The 16,253-nt window shown below is 39.0% G+C and overlaps 1 protein-coding gene across 1 annotated transcript in view; it reads left to right on the top strand.

Moving 5' to 3' along the window:
- The window catches only part of PRKD3 (protein kinase D3), a 91,931-nt gene that overhangs the window by 59,108 nt on the left and 16,570 nt on the right, over window positions 1-16,253 (top strand). Inside the window, exons 8-15 of the mRNA XM_054022694.1 lie at window positions 38-221; window positions 1,658-1,781; window positions 3,681-3,758; window positions 6,036-6,312; window positions 9,790-9,842; window positions 10,633-10,705; window positions 14,550-14,656; window positions 15,299-15,460. Coding sequence (XP_053878669.1) covers window positions 38-221; window positions 1,658-1,781; window positions 3,681-3,758; window positions 6,036-6,312; window positions 9,790-9,842; window positions 10,633-10,705; window positions 14,550-14,656; window positions 15,299-15,460 — 1,058 coding nt within the window. The remainder of the gene's footprint in view (window positions 1-37; window positions 222-1,657; window positions 1,782-3,680; window positions 3,759-6,035; window positions 6,313-9,789; window positions 9,843-10,632; window positions 10,706-14,549; window positions 14,657-15,298; window positions 15,461-16,253) is intronic.

The raw sequence follows: 16,253 nt of genomic DNA, 5'->3' as shown, positions 1-16,253 counted from the left end.
CTTGTCATTAACTTAAGATAATTCTATCTGTTGTTAGAACCTTCTAGTCCAGGCCAAGATTTGGACATGCCAATGGAAGTTGACAGCAATGAAATAAACAGTGATGGTAGTCGGGGTTTGGATGATGTAGAAGAACCTTCTCCTCCAGAGGACAAAATGTTCTTTATGGACCCTTCTGATCTTGATGTGGACAAAGATGAAGAAGCTGTCAAAACTATCAGGTAAGCAGCAACACAGATTGTTGTGCTACAGGCATTCCATTCCCCAATACTGTATACTGAAACACAGTGTTTTGCACAGTTCCAAATTTGTTGTTGCTAGTCGGGTCTTCATTTTCAGTTTTACAAAACATTCAGTCCCAGATAAAGATGAAAACCAAGTAAATTAAAAGCCTAGATATATGCTGGGATTTTTTTCTTGCAAAGGCTGCTGAACTGTGACTGTCAACCTGGAAATAAATCAGCTTATTGAAAAATGGCTAGAACTACAGATTAGTCAATGGAAAATGCCTTGCTGACCAAGATCTTCATGCCTATTTTATGCTACTGACCTCGTACCAAATTAATTCCTACTGTAAATAGATCTAAATGGTTTTAGCTCTTGTGTTTTAATTTCTTGTGAGCTGGGCTAAAGAGGGTGATATGTTAGTTTTTGTAGTTTAGATTTTGATGTGAGTGTTGATTTCTCTGTGTACAGCTTGTATACCAATTGTCTTTACTTACATAAAGTGGGGGGTATTGACAGTTGGAGAAGAAGAATTTGGTATCTGATTTGATTGAAATTAAATACCTTCTTGGGCTTGAATAGGACAATCATTATCCAGTTTGGGTTAGTTTACTTTATTTTATTATCTATTTTTTTTTAATTTCTGTATTACTTTGAAAAGTGTCAGCTGGATTCTCTGAAGCCATGTTTGCAAACTGTTCCCACCAGTGCTACCACCACTTTCTGGACAGGGCATTGGTGGTTTTTACCCACAAAGTTGGATAAACCTGCAGATTTAATTAATTCATGTATAAAAATGTTAGAAGCAGCCAGAGCCTTGTCTGCACTTGAGCTAACAGTAGTGGGATTTTTTTATTTTTTGGGGTGGGTAAAATTGTATAGTGCAGGTATGGCTCAAATGAAGAAAGTCCATCTCTAGCTAGATGGACAGCTTATGTCACATGTGCAGGCACAGATGACCAGTGGAATAGCAGTATTATGGAATAGCGTAATCAGTGGACTAGAATAACAGTATGTAGGCATTATACTATTGTGATACTATTTTCTGGTTGTTGGAGGAAAAAATGACCACTTTAGTTAATCTTTAGTGAGACAGTCTTATTTCTCTAGTCATTTTCATTCCAACCAGGCATATCTTATTTTCAATTTTGTAAACATATCACTCTGTTGTAAGTGCTTTGGCATTTGTACTGGGGAAGCTAGTAGGAGCCTTGTGACAACGTGTTGCAGCTGAAAAATTCTGCTATTCAACTGGATGCTCATTAAGCTAATGACATTCAACTTATTTAGAAGCTGACCTTGTCAATCAAAGAAATAGCATTTATAGGTAAGAAAAGATGTCTGTTCCTGAAAACACACAGTATAGTACTGGTATAATTGTCGTTAAATCTTAACGGTTTCTGATTAAGTTATAACCTTTTTTAAAACTTAGTCCATCAACAAGCAATAATATTCCACTAATGAGGGTTGTACAGTCAATCAAGCACACGAAGAGGAAGAGCAGTACAATGGTGAAGGAAGGATGGATGGTTCACTATACCAGCAGAGACAACCTGGTTAGTAACTTGAAGTTTCTTCATATATCTATTTTATTTTAAGGGTTACTTGTTTAAATCAATAAATTAATTTCCCTTTTTTAAAAAAAACTGGTTTAATAATGTATTGACGTCCTTGTTTAGAATTTCATTTGAATATATTTAGATGTATACAGTAACAATATGGCTAAGCAAATCTAGCAAGATTCAATTCCCTGTTTGCTAGCCCTGAAATTATCTAGAGTGTCTATAACTCCATAAGGGTGTATTTAGCAACAACAGCTACGTATCTTCCTCTTATCTGGGGCCAGATTGTATTTTCTCATCCTACAGTGGCAAGATTCTTTAAAAAGAAGAACAGGAGTACTTGTGGCACCTTAGAGACTAACAAATTTATTAGAGCATAAGCTTTCGTGGACTACAGCCCACTTCTTCGGATGCATCCGAAGAAGTGGGCTGTAGTCCACGAAAGCTTATGCTCTAATAAATTTGTTAGTCTCTAAGGTGCCACAAGTACTCCTGTTCTTCTTTTTGCGGATACAGACTAACATGGCTGCTACTCTGAAAAAGATTCTTTAAGGGCTTCATTCATGTTCTACCCCCCCCCCCCCAGTTTCCCCCTTTTGAACCTCAGTATACTGTTAGCAGAATTGATGGGTCCTTCCTTTTGAGTCCTTAGCAACCTGTTCCCTATGCCACCTATTGATGAAGTTTGCTTTTGTAGTAGTCCTTACATCAGCTCAAAGGGTAGAGGAGAGTCTGGCTCTCATGACATGTTCTCCTTGTTTCAAGATGGTTGGGTCAGTCTCCAAGTTTCTCCCCAAAGTTGTCTCAGAGTTCCAACCAATCCATTTACCTCCCAGTTTTTTCCCCCTCAATCCTCACTCAGCTCTTGGGGAAGCTAACCTTAGCCCAGGTGCTGTAGTACAGACACTGTCCTTTTGCATCAACAAGAAAAAATCATTCAGTAACATACCCAGACTATCCATGGCCTTTGCTGATAAGAGTTATGGGACGACTTGTATTCTCACCAAGGTTGTCTAAGTGGGTCTTTAATTTTATAAAAACAGTTATGAGCTAGCCAAGTTAGATTCCACATTAGCACTCATTCCACTAGAGACCAGGCAGCCTTTGCTGCCTGTTTGAGGAATGTCTCAGTACATTTTAGGGTAGCTACAGGGAGCTCCAGCCCACACCTTTACAAGACGCTACTCTTTGCCAGAGGCTTCCAGATTGGTTATCCTGCAGTCATTTTTTTTTTTTTAAGTAGGACTCCTGGTACCCACCTCCAAGCAAATAGACTGCTTTTTGTTAGTCACCAAGGGTGGAATGCAGGTGGACAGTCACTCAACAGAGAGAACAGTTACTCAGCATGCACTAACTGTAGTTCTTTAAGATGTGTTGTCCATATGGATTCCATGACCCATCCTCCTTCCCCATTACTGCAGTGTCCTCCTCTGGGATTCTGTATTGGCAAAGGAACTGAGGGATGGTTGGGCCGTCTCAGCCCTTAATACCCTTGGGTCTGAGGCGTGTAAGAACATCTAGGATGCAGGTGTGGCCCCTGCAGACATTGCTAGCCAAAGTAATTTGATCTTGCCTGTATGGGGCACACGCACCATGAGTTGAATCCATGTGGACAACACTTCTCAAGAACCACAGTTACCGTAGGGTAAGTAACCATTCTTTCCAGTTTGTGGAATGTGTCTGTTCTTGAGTTTTAAAAATTGGCGTATGTATCCCAAACTACATATAGCTTCATGCTCCCAATGTAAACTGAAAACTCTAGCAGTGGTAGCCTGACATGTGCAGTATATCTTGTGTACCATAAAACAACTCTGTACTTTAAATGTCTAGAAACTGAAGTTTTAGTAGTTTTGTTTGTTTGTGCCTAATGATACTCTGTGATATGTCTTGTAGAGAAAGAGACATTACTGGAGACTGGATAGTAAATGTCTTACGCTATTTCAAAATGAATCTGGAACAAAATATTACAAGGTAAGTAATAATACTCAGCAGTTATATAGCACTTTACTTGTTACTTTACAAACATCCAGTTTATCCTCAACAAACCTTTGAGGTAAAATGATAAATGTTATCCCTATTTTATACATCAAAGCTGAGGCAGAAAGGTTGTGATTTGCCAAAGGCACCAGATAGGAAGAGCTAGGACTATAACCTTAGAAGCTCATGCTTCCCATTCCTCTGGGAATCACCTGGACTAAATGTCTCTCACTTTAAAAATATTTAAACTGTTGTTATTTAAAGACGTGTTAGCTTAGTATATGAAGTTTCTTAGCAGTTATTGGATAGTTTCGCTAACTGGATACACCATTCTACAAGTAGATCATGTGTTGTGCAGTTGGGGCTATAGTTTAGAATCACAGCAATGTAGGGCTGGAAGGGACCTTGAGAGGTCATCTAGTCCAGGTCCCTGTGTTGAGGCAAGATCAAATATACCTAGACCATCCCTGACAGGTGTTAATGTAACCTGTTCTTTAAAACCTCCAGATATTCCACAACCTCCCTGGGAAGATTATTCCAGTGCTTAACTATCTTTATAGTTAAAAAGTTCTTCCTAATATATATAAATCTCCCATGCTGCAGATTAAGCTGATAAGACTTGTCAGATTTTAGGAAGAGAATGCATTGGAAAATAAAATTCCTTTTACAAAAGGTATTGGTAAATAAATAACTATGGAAGTCTCAGAGCCTTGACAAGGAGTTTAACATGGATGATGCTCAACTTTACTAAGGGATTTTTCACTTCATATTACTTCGGTCATCTGCTCTCTTATTTCTGTAACTTGTCTGCTGAATCACTTCTGACAGATGGCTTTGTTAAAAGCCGGGGTCTTCTCTTACTATACATGTTGACTGTAAATGTTCACATGGGCTCCTGTATTTACTTTTAAGTTCATAAGATAAAACTTGAAATTGTTCTCTGAGGAGTAATTTAACCAAGATCAGTTAAATGCATTTCTGTATTCTCATCCTGCTGTGCAGCCAATCAGTAAATAGTCAAGGCTTTCCAATAATTCCAGCAGGTTATTAATATAGTAATACATTTTGTAGTGAAATGCTCAGAATGTGCTTATAATTTAAGCAGATTTTTCCTCTCTTGCTGCGCATGTTCAGGCTGTGTCCAAATCTTGCAGTTTCTTCCTCCATAACATCTCTAAGATCCAGCTTCTTCTCTGTGCACGCAGCTAAAATTCTTGTCCAGGTCCTCCTCCTTCCTATCTGGACCAATGCAATCTTCTCCTCTCAGACCTCCCTGATGCTCATATTGCTCCACTCCAGTCCATTCAAAACACAACTGTTAAGATTTTCTTCACTCGTTGCTCACATCACGTTACTACTTCTTTAAATCCCTCCACTTACTCGTACTTTTCTACTACTTGAAGGCTTTTTGTCCTCGGCTTTAAAATCCTTCACAATTTTGTCCTTCCTACTTATCTGCTCTTGTCCTTATTGAGTGACCCTGTCTTCTCACTACAATGCCAGCCTAATTCACCTGCTTGTCCACTTTTTTACAAGCGTCTTTGCACATGCTTTCCCACGCGCATGGAATGCTCTCCCCTAACTGGTCCATAAACTTACAACCCTCTTTCTTCAAATCTCTCTCCAAGTCCCCCTTCTCCCATCATCCTTTGGTAATTTGCCAGCTGCTAATGGCAAGGTAGAGTACCAGTGGGATTGCTTAATATTTATATAGAAGGGAATTCTTTAGTTTTTTGTAATTGTGCATGTAACTTGCCTAGGTAACCACATATTCTTAGCACTGTTGCTCTTGTCCTTTGTCTTCTATTCCTTCTTGTTTTTGGTCACACTCACTTGTTGTATCTTCTCATAGCTGTAAACTCTTCATAAAAAGGATTGTATGTGTATATTCGGCACCTAATGCAATGAGGTCCTGGGCCAAATACAAATAATACCGCTATTTAAAAAAATAAAACACAGTCCTATTACTAAGAGCCTGATCCCATGATGTTTACTTACACTGTGCTCCTATTTAAGTTAATGATGTTTCTGTTTGACTTGAGAGTACTGGATTGGGCCCTAAATATGAGATAAGCAGCAAGGTTGGAAATCTTTCTGGGCTTGTATAGAGCAATTTGGGAAAATTGGGGAGTTCATAGCAATATGAAGTTGGACATTACGAAAACATCCAGTTCAGTAACTGTAATGACTCCTAACTTCAAGAAAGAGTTCCAATATGTTATAGCTACATGTACATTTTCAATTTTTTTAACGCTTAATATTTTTCTTCAGGAGATTCCACTTTCAGAAATTCTCCAGGTGAATCAGCCTCGAGATTTCTCAAACATGGTGCAGGGCAGCAACCCACACTGTTTTGAGATCATCACTGACACCATGGTGTACTTTGTTGGCGAAAATAATGGCAACAGCCATCACAATCCTGTTCTTGCTGCCACTGGAGTTGGATCTGACGTAGCTCAAAGCTGGGAGAAAGCCATCCGTCAGGCTTTGATGCCAGTCACTCCTCAAGCTAGCGTGTGCACTGCAGCAGGACAAGGAAAAGATCACAGTAAGCAGGCAGACAAGGCACTGTTGTTCATATACTGAAGCTGTTACTGATTTAGGCTCCAGTTCGGTAAAGCATTTAAGCATGTATTTAAAGTGAAGTATTCATGTAAATGCTTTGTTGAATTGGGGCCTTACTTACTTTTTAGACACACATGGAATTTTATTTTAACTATGAAAAGAAACCTTTTCACCTCTTGTAGCACCAAACCGTAGTTAAGAATCTGTTGTCATTTCTATCATGAATGCATATTATAAAATCTTTATTGTAGGACTGTAAAATTCACACACGGCTTGGTGCATTTAATACAGATCATGACTAAAGTACTTCTTTTATAATCATAGAATTTATAATCCTAGAATATCAGGATTGGAAGGGACCTCAGGAGATCATCTAGTCCAACCCCCTGCTCAAAGCAGGACAAATTCCCAGACAGATATTTACCCAGTTCCCTAAACAGCCCCCTTGAGGATTGAACTCACAACCCTGGGTTTAGCAAGCCAATGCTCAAACCACTGAGCTATCCCTCCCCCTTTTAATATAAACTTTCAAAAAAAATGGGTTGTTACTTTAAGTGCAACTTCTTTAAGTTTGTGAGAAATCAAATACTCTCCCCCACATCCCTTTCACATCTGTAATGCCCCTTTGTAGTTACACACTAGCTATAAGGACAAGGAAGGGAGCCGATAATGGGCTGTAAATACTGCCAGTGGTGGGATGAACTCTACTGCACTGAAGTTGTTAAAAGGGAGAAGAAAGGCACCACCCTTCCTTCCTCACCCTTCTTCACACAGAGCATCAGATTCACTATCCCTGGTGCACTGAACACCAGATATTCCAGGTCAATCTCTAAGTGCCTCCTTAAAACCTCTTGGCAACAGCATTCATACTGTCACCCATGCCTCCACACTTGAGTTCTCCCTCAATGCTGTCCACTGCTGGTGCCCACATGCTCCTTCATCCGCCTATTGTGTCACTAAATTTGCAGGGAATCCTGGGATAAATTAATTTACCTCTGACAGTATCAAATCTCTACCTTTCTATGTGGGTAGTGATAGCAGCAGCAGAGTGACACTCAGATGCTGCCCTCAATCAGTGAGTGAAGGTAGATTCTGAAAACAAAATATGCTCTCAAATTCGTGTGATGCATATCTAGCAAACACCATATTGGTATTTAATTATGGTGAGGTATTATTTCTGTGAAATGTGATTTGTTACTATAGCTTTTTTACCATTCTTTAAATAAATATATATACTCCTTCTCAGCTTTAGCTCTAAGATACCAAAAAAGGCTTCAGCCTATATTAGTAATTTAAAAAGCCAAAAGTAATTATTTGTAACCCTTCTGATAACATGATAAATCCTGGAAACCAGTGATTTTAGTGCATTTGTTAGCTACAGTGAACATCAGTCTGACTATAGATATTAAAATTGTAAGGGATATAGATAGGTTAGCAGCTACATACATGTATCAGATCACATGAAAAAAACTTAGAAATTTGTTTTCTAAGCACTGTTTTTCATATCTGTACTGTCGATTTAGTATTTTGGTTTATGTATGTAAGGAGCTTGCAGCTCCCAGGCGGCTTCTCTTAATTGATGAATCACTGACATACTACTGTCCCTCAAAAAGGATGGCTCTCTAGGTCTTTGTCTTAATAAATTAGAATGGCAGAGTTTCCCAGTGAGTGTAGCTTGACTTAAAGTGAGAGGGAAGGAGAACTGAAGGTAGATTCAGTGTACTTTTATATCATATAGTTGTACACAGTATAGTTATAGCTGTGTTGGGCCCTAGATGTTAGAAAGTCAAGGTGGGTGTGGGTTAGGTAATATCTTCTATTGGATGAGCTCTGTGGCTCAAAAGCTTCTCTTTCACCAACAGAACTTGGTCCAATAAAATATCTTGCCTCACCCACCTTGTCTCGCTAATTAACTTATATAGGCAGCTTCTGAGGGAGTATTTTGAATGTAAATTAATGATGTTATTGGGTAGAATAAATTATGCTCTTAAGTCTCCTCAGATATGTGATCAGTGGAGAACTGTCAATCTACGTGTTATTTTTATACATGCATCAGCTTATCTGGAAGGGGCCGCTAGTTGCCCACCATACACCTGCATGGTAACTGGACTGATTTCAGGCTCTCTAAGCATCTCTATAGATGGGTGTCACATGTAGTCTTAAATAACTCCAGTAATGGTGATTTTACAAAGTTCCTCTTCCATTTAACTACCTTATCCTTACTGCAGTTTAGGCTATGTATATCTTGATGTTATTTTCTAAATTTCTTACAATTTTTGTTTTTCTTGAACTCAACTGTTTCTTGGCCAGAATTGAATATTTTGTCCCAACTGAGGCCTAACCAGTCTCAAGTAGAAGAGTACAATCATTAGACATGCGTGAACCTGTAGAGGTTCTGGTGCAATATTCAGAGAAACCTAATCCCAGTGAGTTATTTGTTACCATGCCAGTTCTGTAGAGCCTTGATTTGAGGATGGAGCATTGATGGCAAGAGAGGAAGCAACAGGCTTTCTCTTTGTGCTCTGGAATTGTGTTCCTAGAGTTCAAGGCTCTTTCTGGTTTGACATATGCCTGACATTCATATTGTCCAGGGATTTGTTCAGCATAGTCTGAAAATTCACTTGGCAGATTAGTCTTTGTCCTTTTGTTGAGAAGCTTGACTCCAACCTGAAGTCAAAGGAAAAGGCAATTGTTGCTATGTTTTGTCTATTTTCTTGCCTTGTACATTGAGGTTATACTCCTAAACTTCATGTCAAAGTTGGGTCTCTGCTGAAGACTTACAGTAGAAATGTTGTGTGCTCTCAACTTCCATGTCTGCTTCTTTTACTTGAAGAGGTCTCTGATCAACCTTCCAGATTTGCTCTCAAATTTAGCAGAATTATGTCCCCCACAGCAGATCTACAAAACTAACATTTAGAATAGAACTCGCACAGACAATATTTTCTAAATTATCATGCTCGTCTGTATCTTGCTTGACTTTATATTTTCCTTCTTAGTTACTTATATTTACCTACTCAATTACATATAAGTTCCTTAACTCTGCAGATAGCTAACAATTCCTTTTGGTTAAAATAAATGATCTGTTTTACTTTGTCACTTGATTACTTTTCTGTACCGCTACCAGAGAATTGCTGCAATTTACGATGTAGTAGGCAAATTACTTTCATCTTCAGTTTCCAGCTCCTGGCCTTGTACAAATTGTGCTAATCTTTTTACCTCTTTTCCCATCAGTTTTGGCATTTTACTAATCCCAACTATTGCTTCACAAAACAAAATCCAGACCAGTTTGTCTAAATCAACATGTGACTTTTGAGTCTGAATATATATTTTTCCTGCAGAACACCAGTGCACAGCTTTTCACCCTAGCTACATTGCTAGAAGTCTGTTAAATTATTTTTAACCAGTAACAAAACTTGACTTTTTATTCTCTTATAGTCTTATATTTTCCTTCTTATTGCAGAGGAGTTATCTCTCAGCATCTCTGTTTCAAATTGCCAGATCCAGGAGAATGTGGTGAGTCATGTGCAAAAATGGTATTATGTACCCAAACTCTTTTAAAGCAATTGATAGTAAGAAAGAATGTCTCATAAAACGGTCAAGGTAAAACACCTAAAGGTTTTACAGCCATGGAACTCTCTATTCTCATTAGGTACATAAAAGCAGTCTCCCTTATTGACATCATTGATATTTTGGTAAGTGTGTGTCATCATATGTAATACAATGACTAGAATTTCCTGAGAGAAAGTTCCTTCCCTTTTATTTCTTTTCCAAACTAATGAGAGACACACACAAAGGGAAAAATACATTTGTAGGTGATGCAATAATACTCCAAATACTTTGGCTTAATTTTTTATATTTTCCTTTACTTACGGGCAGGAGATCTGAGTGAAAAATAATTAATGTTAGTAGACAGGTTTTTAACCTTTTGTTTGACTGTCTTTATTAGAACCCAGAACAGATTGAACTAACAGTGTGTTCTGGAATTTTTAAGAATGAGATAGCAGATATTCACCAACATTCAGAAAAATAAGTGTATGTTATGTATATGTATATATATATCAGTTAGTAAAGAAAATGAATACTTTTGTACTGTCACGATAGTGTTAAATACAACGAGGCAGATACGACAACTTACAGCAGCTTTGAATCTGCCCAATAGTTTTAAAATTACCAAAGCAACTTTAATTTCAAACTATTTGTTAAAAGCATGATTAACAATTTAGCCAGTATCATTGAATCTCCAAATGGACATTTGTTCTCTGATTGCTTCTAATGTTTGTGGCTTATCTCTTTCATGCAATAGGATATCAGCTCTGTGTATCAGATCTTTGCTGATGAGGTCCTAGGTTCCGGTCAGTTTGGCATTGTATATGGAGGTAAGTTACTGTGAACTTTTGCTTCATATGTGCTCATGCTGGAGGTGTAGTTGGTGTAATATAGTGTACGTATATTAGCTACAGTCACATTTCATATATCTACTCATATCTGAGTTGTCCCAATGACATACAGCTCTGCTGTTGTAATCTTTTGTGTTAAAATGCTTAAGTTACAACATATTATTTGTAATGTGAAATCATGAGCAAATGAAATTCTGGAAACGAGACAAAATCATCGGAACAGTCTTGCTAGTTTTCTTCCGTTTCATGTCTCCTCTTCCCAGAGCAGAATCATAGAATATCAGGGTTGGAAGGGACCTCAGGAAGTCATCTAGTCCAACCCCTGCTCAAAGCAGGACCAATCCCCAACTAAATCATCCCAGCCAGGGCTTTGTCAAACCTGGCCTTAAAAACCTCTAAGGAAGGAGATTCCACCACCTCCCTAGGTAACCCATTCCAGTGTTTCACCACCCTCCTAGTGAAAAAGTTTTTCCTAATATCCAACCTAAGCCTCCCCCACTGCAACTTGAAATCATTACTCCTTGTTCTGTCATCTGCCACCACTGAGAACAGTCTAGATCCATCTTCTTTGGAACCCCCTTTCAGGTAGTTGAAAACAGCTATCAAATCCCCCCTCATTGTTACCTGTTAAGACTCCACCATCAGAAAGCAAGGAAGGAGGCAAAAGAACAGTAATTAAAGGTCAATGTAAAGAAAGAAAACATCCTTTCCATTTTGCCTTCATTGTCTACAAAGCATTGAAACTTTAATTCTTCTGTATATTAGTTGTGCTATTAATACTCTTCTTACTCTGAAAATTTTGTGATGGAGATATAAGTTGATGGGCTGGTAGCTGTACACCAGTCTTGACAGAAATTTCTTTTGCTTCTGGACTCCATGGAAAGTGGTAACATGACATTTTGTGTAAGGATTCTCTTTTAAGGTGGGAGCGTGGGGTGGGAAAGAGAGATTGTGACAGAATTAGACAATTTCCCCGTTTATCATTTTTTGATCTACTCCCATAATTTACACTGTTCTTCGTATAGAAACTCCTCTTGATGTTTAGTACAATTACTCCTTGATTCAATACTTATTTAAGCCAATATGTTTAATGCTTGTATGAAGCAGTTGTCCAAAATCTTTTTTAGTTCACTCCACCGTTTAAAAATGCATGTATGATGTAACACATTTAAGATACTACAATCGCAAAGAAAATGGGAGAGCAAGAAAAGAGAATATAACCATAGTCTTATTTTTATGTTACGTTCTGACTGCATTGATCTATTTATTGCTGAGACAAAGTTGGGTGAGGTAATATCTTTTATTGGACCATCTTCTGATGAAGAGAGACGAGCTTTTGAGCTTACACAGAGCTCTTTGTCTCCAGAAGAAGAGTTCTGTGTAAGCTTGAAAGCTTGTCTCTCTCACAAACAGAAGTTGGTCCAATAAAAGGTATTACCTCATCTACCTTCTCTCACTAATATCCTGGAACCGACACTGCTGCACTATTTATTGCCAACAGTTCACAGATTGGTTCTGGTAATCATTATACCATAAATAAGAATATTCTTATTCATTTTAAAATTTGAATCTACATCCTTCTAATTAACATATAGTGAATAAAATACTTTTGGTTCATTTTTGTGTTCCCGTATTTTAGAAAATTTCATGTAGAACATCCTATTGGTTTAATTATTTCTAGGTATGAGAGAAATTTTTGCTTTTTTTTCAGAATGTAGGACAAAATTTTGAACTTGTAGATACTGAAAATTGAATACATTTTGAAGTACACCTCTACCCCGATCTAACACTGTCCTCGGGAGCCAAGAAATCTTACTGCATTATAGGTGAAACTGTGTTATATCGAACTTGCTTTGATCCTCTGGAGCACGAAGCCCCGCTGCCCCGGAGTGTTGCTTTACTGCGTTATATCTGAATTCGTGTTACATCGGGTCACGTTATATCGGGATAGAGGTGTATTGATATCTAGCTTTTATTTCTATTTGCCCCTCTATTCACATTACCTTTCATTTTTGAAAGGTGTAAAAAATGTTGTGGGGCTAGGGAGAAAATTTGGTTGATCTCTTACTGGTGTAAGATTTGACAGCAATACCATATTAAAGGGCTATGTTTAAAGCCATTTTGAACCCACTTACAGTATTTAATGTTAATCCTTCACCTGTGTGTGAGCACAGCTCTAGTCTGTTCTCCTTACTTAACCAAATATTGTCTCCTGGTTTGATGTTCTTTAATGAAGTCCAGTATCCAGAAGGAATATGTCTAGTCCACTGTTGACTTTATTTCTGTGGCATTTTGATATAATTTGATGTTTAGTGGAACTAGAACCTCTTCCTTTAATTTTATATATATATTTTTAACCCGTACAGGTGGCTACAATTTATGTCATTTTCAGAATAGCCATATGTCAACCAAGGGTTTTATTTGGTATTGATACTGAATGCCTCAAAACAGATCTCCTAAACTCCTTGGAAGAATTTCAACCTTCATGCCATTTCTTCTATCAGCCCAGGATATATTGCAAGCTTTTCATTGTACTCGTTTTTTTTTATCTGATTTAATTATTTTTACTTTTCAATTATTGAAGTCTGGCTACTTTGTTGCCATTTGGAACTTCAGTCAGGCCTCCATTAAGTCTAACTCGTTTTGTCCAGTGGAAATAAGCCTTTTTTTAACCTTTTATTCATCATATAAATCTTTAAGGCAGGTACATTGTTATGTTGACTGCTCCATCCAACAACCTTCAGGAGCAATTACTAAGCCATGACCATCAGTACTGAATACAGAACTCCAGGTGAGGTCTAGCTAGGTTGTTTATATAGCAGTAGTTTGACCTCCTTGTAGTATTTATCTAGCAGTGCACCGTAGTATTCTCTGTGCCCCTTACACTATAGCTGTGGACTTTTCTGTGTATTTTATACATTTTTCTAAAAGAGTTTTCAGCACTTTCACTGAGCAGACATTACCTTTTGTTTTTGTTACAATCTCATTCTAGATTTAATATTGATGTATGTGTTAGATTCCTAAGGTCCTTCTGTGTCTGACCTCATTAACCTGCCCTCTTCATTGAGGGCTTAATTCTAACATTACAGGAAACAACTGAGTATGGGTTGGGGTGCTGGGTGGGCAGCTGCCCGATCAGCATTTGAGACATCCTGTCCGTGTAGGGTATAATGTTTTCCATTGAGGTGAAACATAGCACAGCAAGACACACACACACCTCCTCCCCCCACCCCCTCCAGGATCAGCCTGTTTTCCTTAACCGGTCATTTAGAGCTTTCAGATGGCAGCACACCTGCTTGGGGCTACCATATCCCTCTTCATGTAGACTATACCCTGTTGGGCATATGGCGTGCCAGCCAGTGAATTAGCTGGATGTGCCTTCTAGCACATTCCGGCAGACAGTGGAAGTATCCTTTTGCTGCTGGGACAACAGGAGAGAGGAATCCTTACTTTTTCCATCCCACCCTGAGCATCAGCATAGAAGAGGCCAGGATTTTATGGGTTTATGTGAGACTTAATGGCGCATAGGTCTTTTGCAGGTCATCTGCATGGGGTGAGTTTCACCTAATATATATAATATCAATGCACAGATTGGACAGCAAAGCAACAGTCACTTTAAATTTATGCTGCAGAAAAATCCTGCATTTCAGGATTGAGAGTACTTACTGTCATAATTACGTTCATATCACAGTTACAATTTTCAACTCAGATGTGTATTAACATTTATGATTGTGAAAAATGTACCCATTTCCACAAAGAGGGCTGTAACTTTGTTAAAGAATGATTTTCTGCTGTTTGATGGGTGGTGCTGCTTTTCTTTTAGGAAAACATAGGAAGACTGGAAGGGATGTGGCTATTAAAGTCATTGATAAGATGAGATTCCCCACAAAACAGGAAAGTCAGCTTCGCAATGAAGTTGCCATTCTGCAGGTACAAAATACATTTTAAATAAAATCCACATTTGAGCTTTGCGTCCTGTCAAAGGAAAAGATTTTCTGTGATTCTGTGGCATGTGCTTAAGTGCTTTACTAAGCTGGGCATAAGACCCAATCCTTGAAATCTGAGCCCGGCTGTTAGAGGGGGCGCTGAAAGACAAGGGAGTCTGTGAGCAGCTGGAAGCAGAGTTGTCAGCTTATTGTTGGCAGCTGTCTACTTACTGCCAGCACAGACCCAGGGAGAAGATATACTTAGGCTTTCTGGGGCCTCCCTGAAGCAGCAGCTGAAATTCATGTGACTTCTGTTCTGTTGATTGCATGACTTGCCCATCAATCCATACAAACATTTTGCTCTTTTCCTTTATATTCCTGTCTGATTGTATCGTATACAAAATTGTCCACTTCAGATGTTTCCTTTTCCAGACAAAAGTAATCTTAATATTGGCAATTGGCACATTTCATTTGTTAAATCTTGCCACCTTGAAATGCCTTCTGCCTCATACCCTTTGTTTCTAATCCCTAACTCTCCATTTATATATGCTTTCTGATTTTATAGCTTAGTATAAGTGTAATTTTCCTACTGTTCAATCAATGCTGTATCTCTTTTGTTCTTCATGTGAATGTTGTAACTCTCTAGAATTTGCACCACCCTGGGATTGTAAACCTGGAATGTATGTTTGAAACCCCAGAACGGGTGTTTGTTGTGATGGAAAAGTTGCATGGAGATATGCTGGAGATGATTCTTTCTAGTGAGAAAAGTCGGCTGCCAGAACGAATCACTAAGTTCATGGTCACCCAGGTTGGTATTCCATTTCTGTTTGTTTCTGTGAAGAAGAGGGGCCAGATTTTGGTTTCTTAAACTGGTGTGAGTAGAATTTAGCCCAAGGTATTGCTTAGATTCAATCATTATTTAAAGAAGACAAAGCTTTAACAAGCGACAAAGAATCCTGTGGCACCTTATAGATGTATTGGAGCATAAGCTTTCGTGGGTGAATACCCACTTCGTCAGATGAATGTAGTGGAAATTTCCAGAGGCAGGTATAAATATACAGGCAAGAATCAGTCTAGAGATAATGAGGTTAGTTCAATCAGGGAGGATGAGGCCCTCTTCTAGCAGTTGAGGTGTGAACACCAAGGGAGGAGAAACTGCTTTTGTAACTGGCTAGCCCAGGGGTTGGCAATGTTTGGCACGCGGCTCACCAGGGTAAGCACTGTGGTGGGCCGGGCCAGTTTATTTACCTGCTGACGCGGCAGGTTCGGCTGATCGTGGCCCCCACTGGGCCAATGGGGGTGGCGGGAAGCGGCGCGAGCGAGGGATGTGCTGGCTGCGGCTTCCCGCCGCCCCCATTGGCCCGGGACGGCGAACCACGGCCAGTGGGGGCTGCGATCGGCCGAACCTGCTGCGTCAGCAGGTAAATAAACTGGCCCGGCCAGCCAGGGTGCTTACCCTGGCGAGCTGTGTGCCAAACGTTGCCGACCCCTGGGCTAGCCATTCACAGTCTTCTTTTAATCCTGAGCTGATGGTGTCAAATTTGCAAATGAACTGAAGCTCAGCAGTTTCTCTTTGGAGGCTGGTCCTGAAGTTTTTTTGC

Source organism: Malaclemys terrapin, chromosome 3, assembly GCF_027887155.1.
Source record: "Malaclemys terrapin pileata isolate rMalTer1 chromosome 3, rMalTer1.hap1, whole genome shotgun sequence".
Lineage (NCBI taxonomy): Eukaryota > Metazoa > Chordata > Testudines > Emydidae > Malaclemys > Malaclemys terrapin.
Note: the sequence above shows the minus strand (reverse complement) of the source record. Positions and strands in the feature narration are given on the sequence as shown.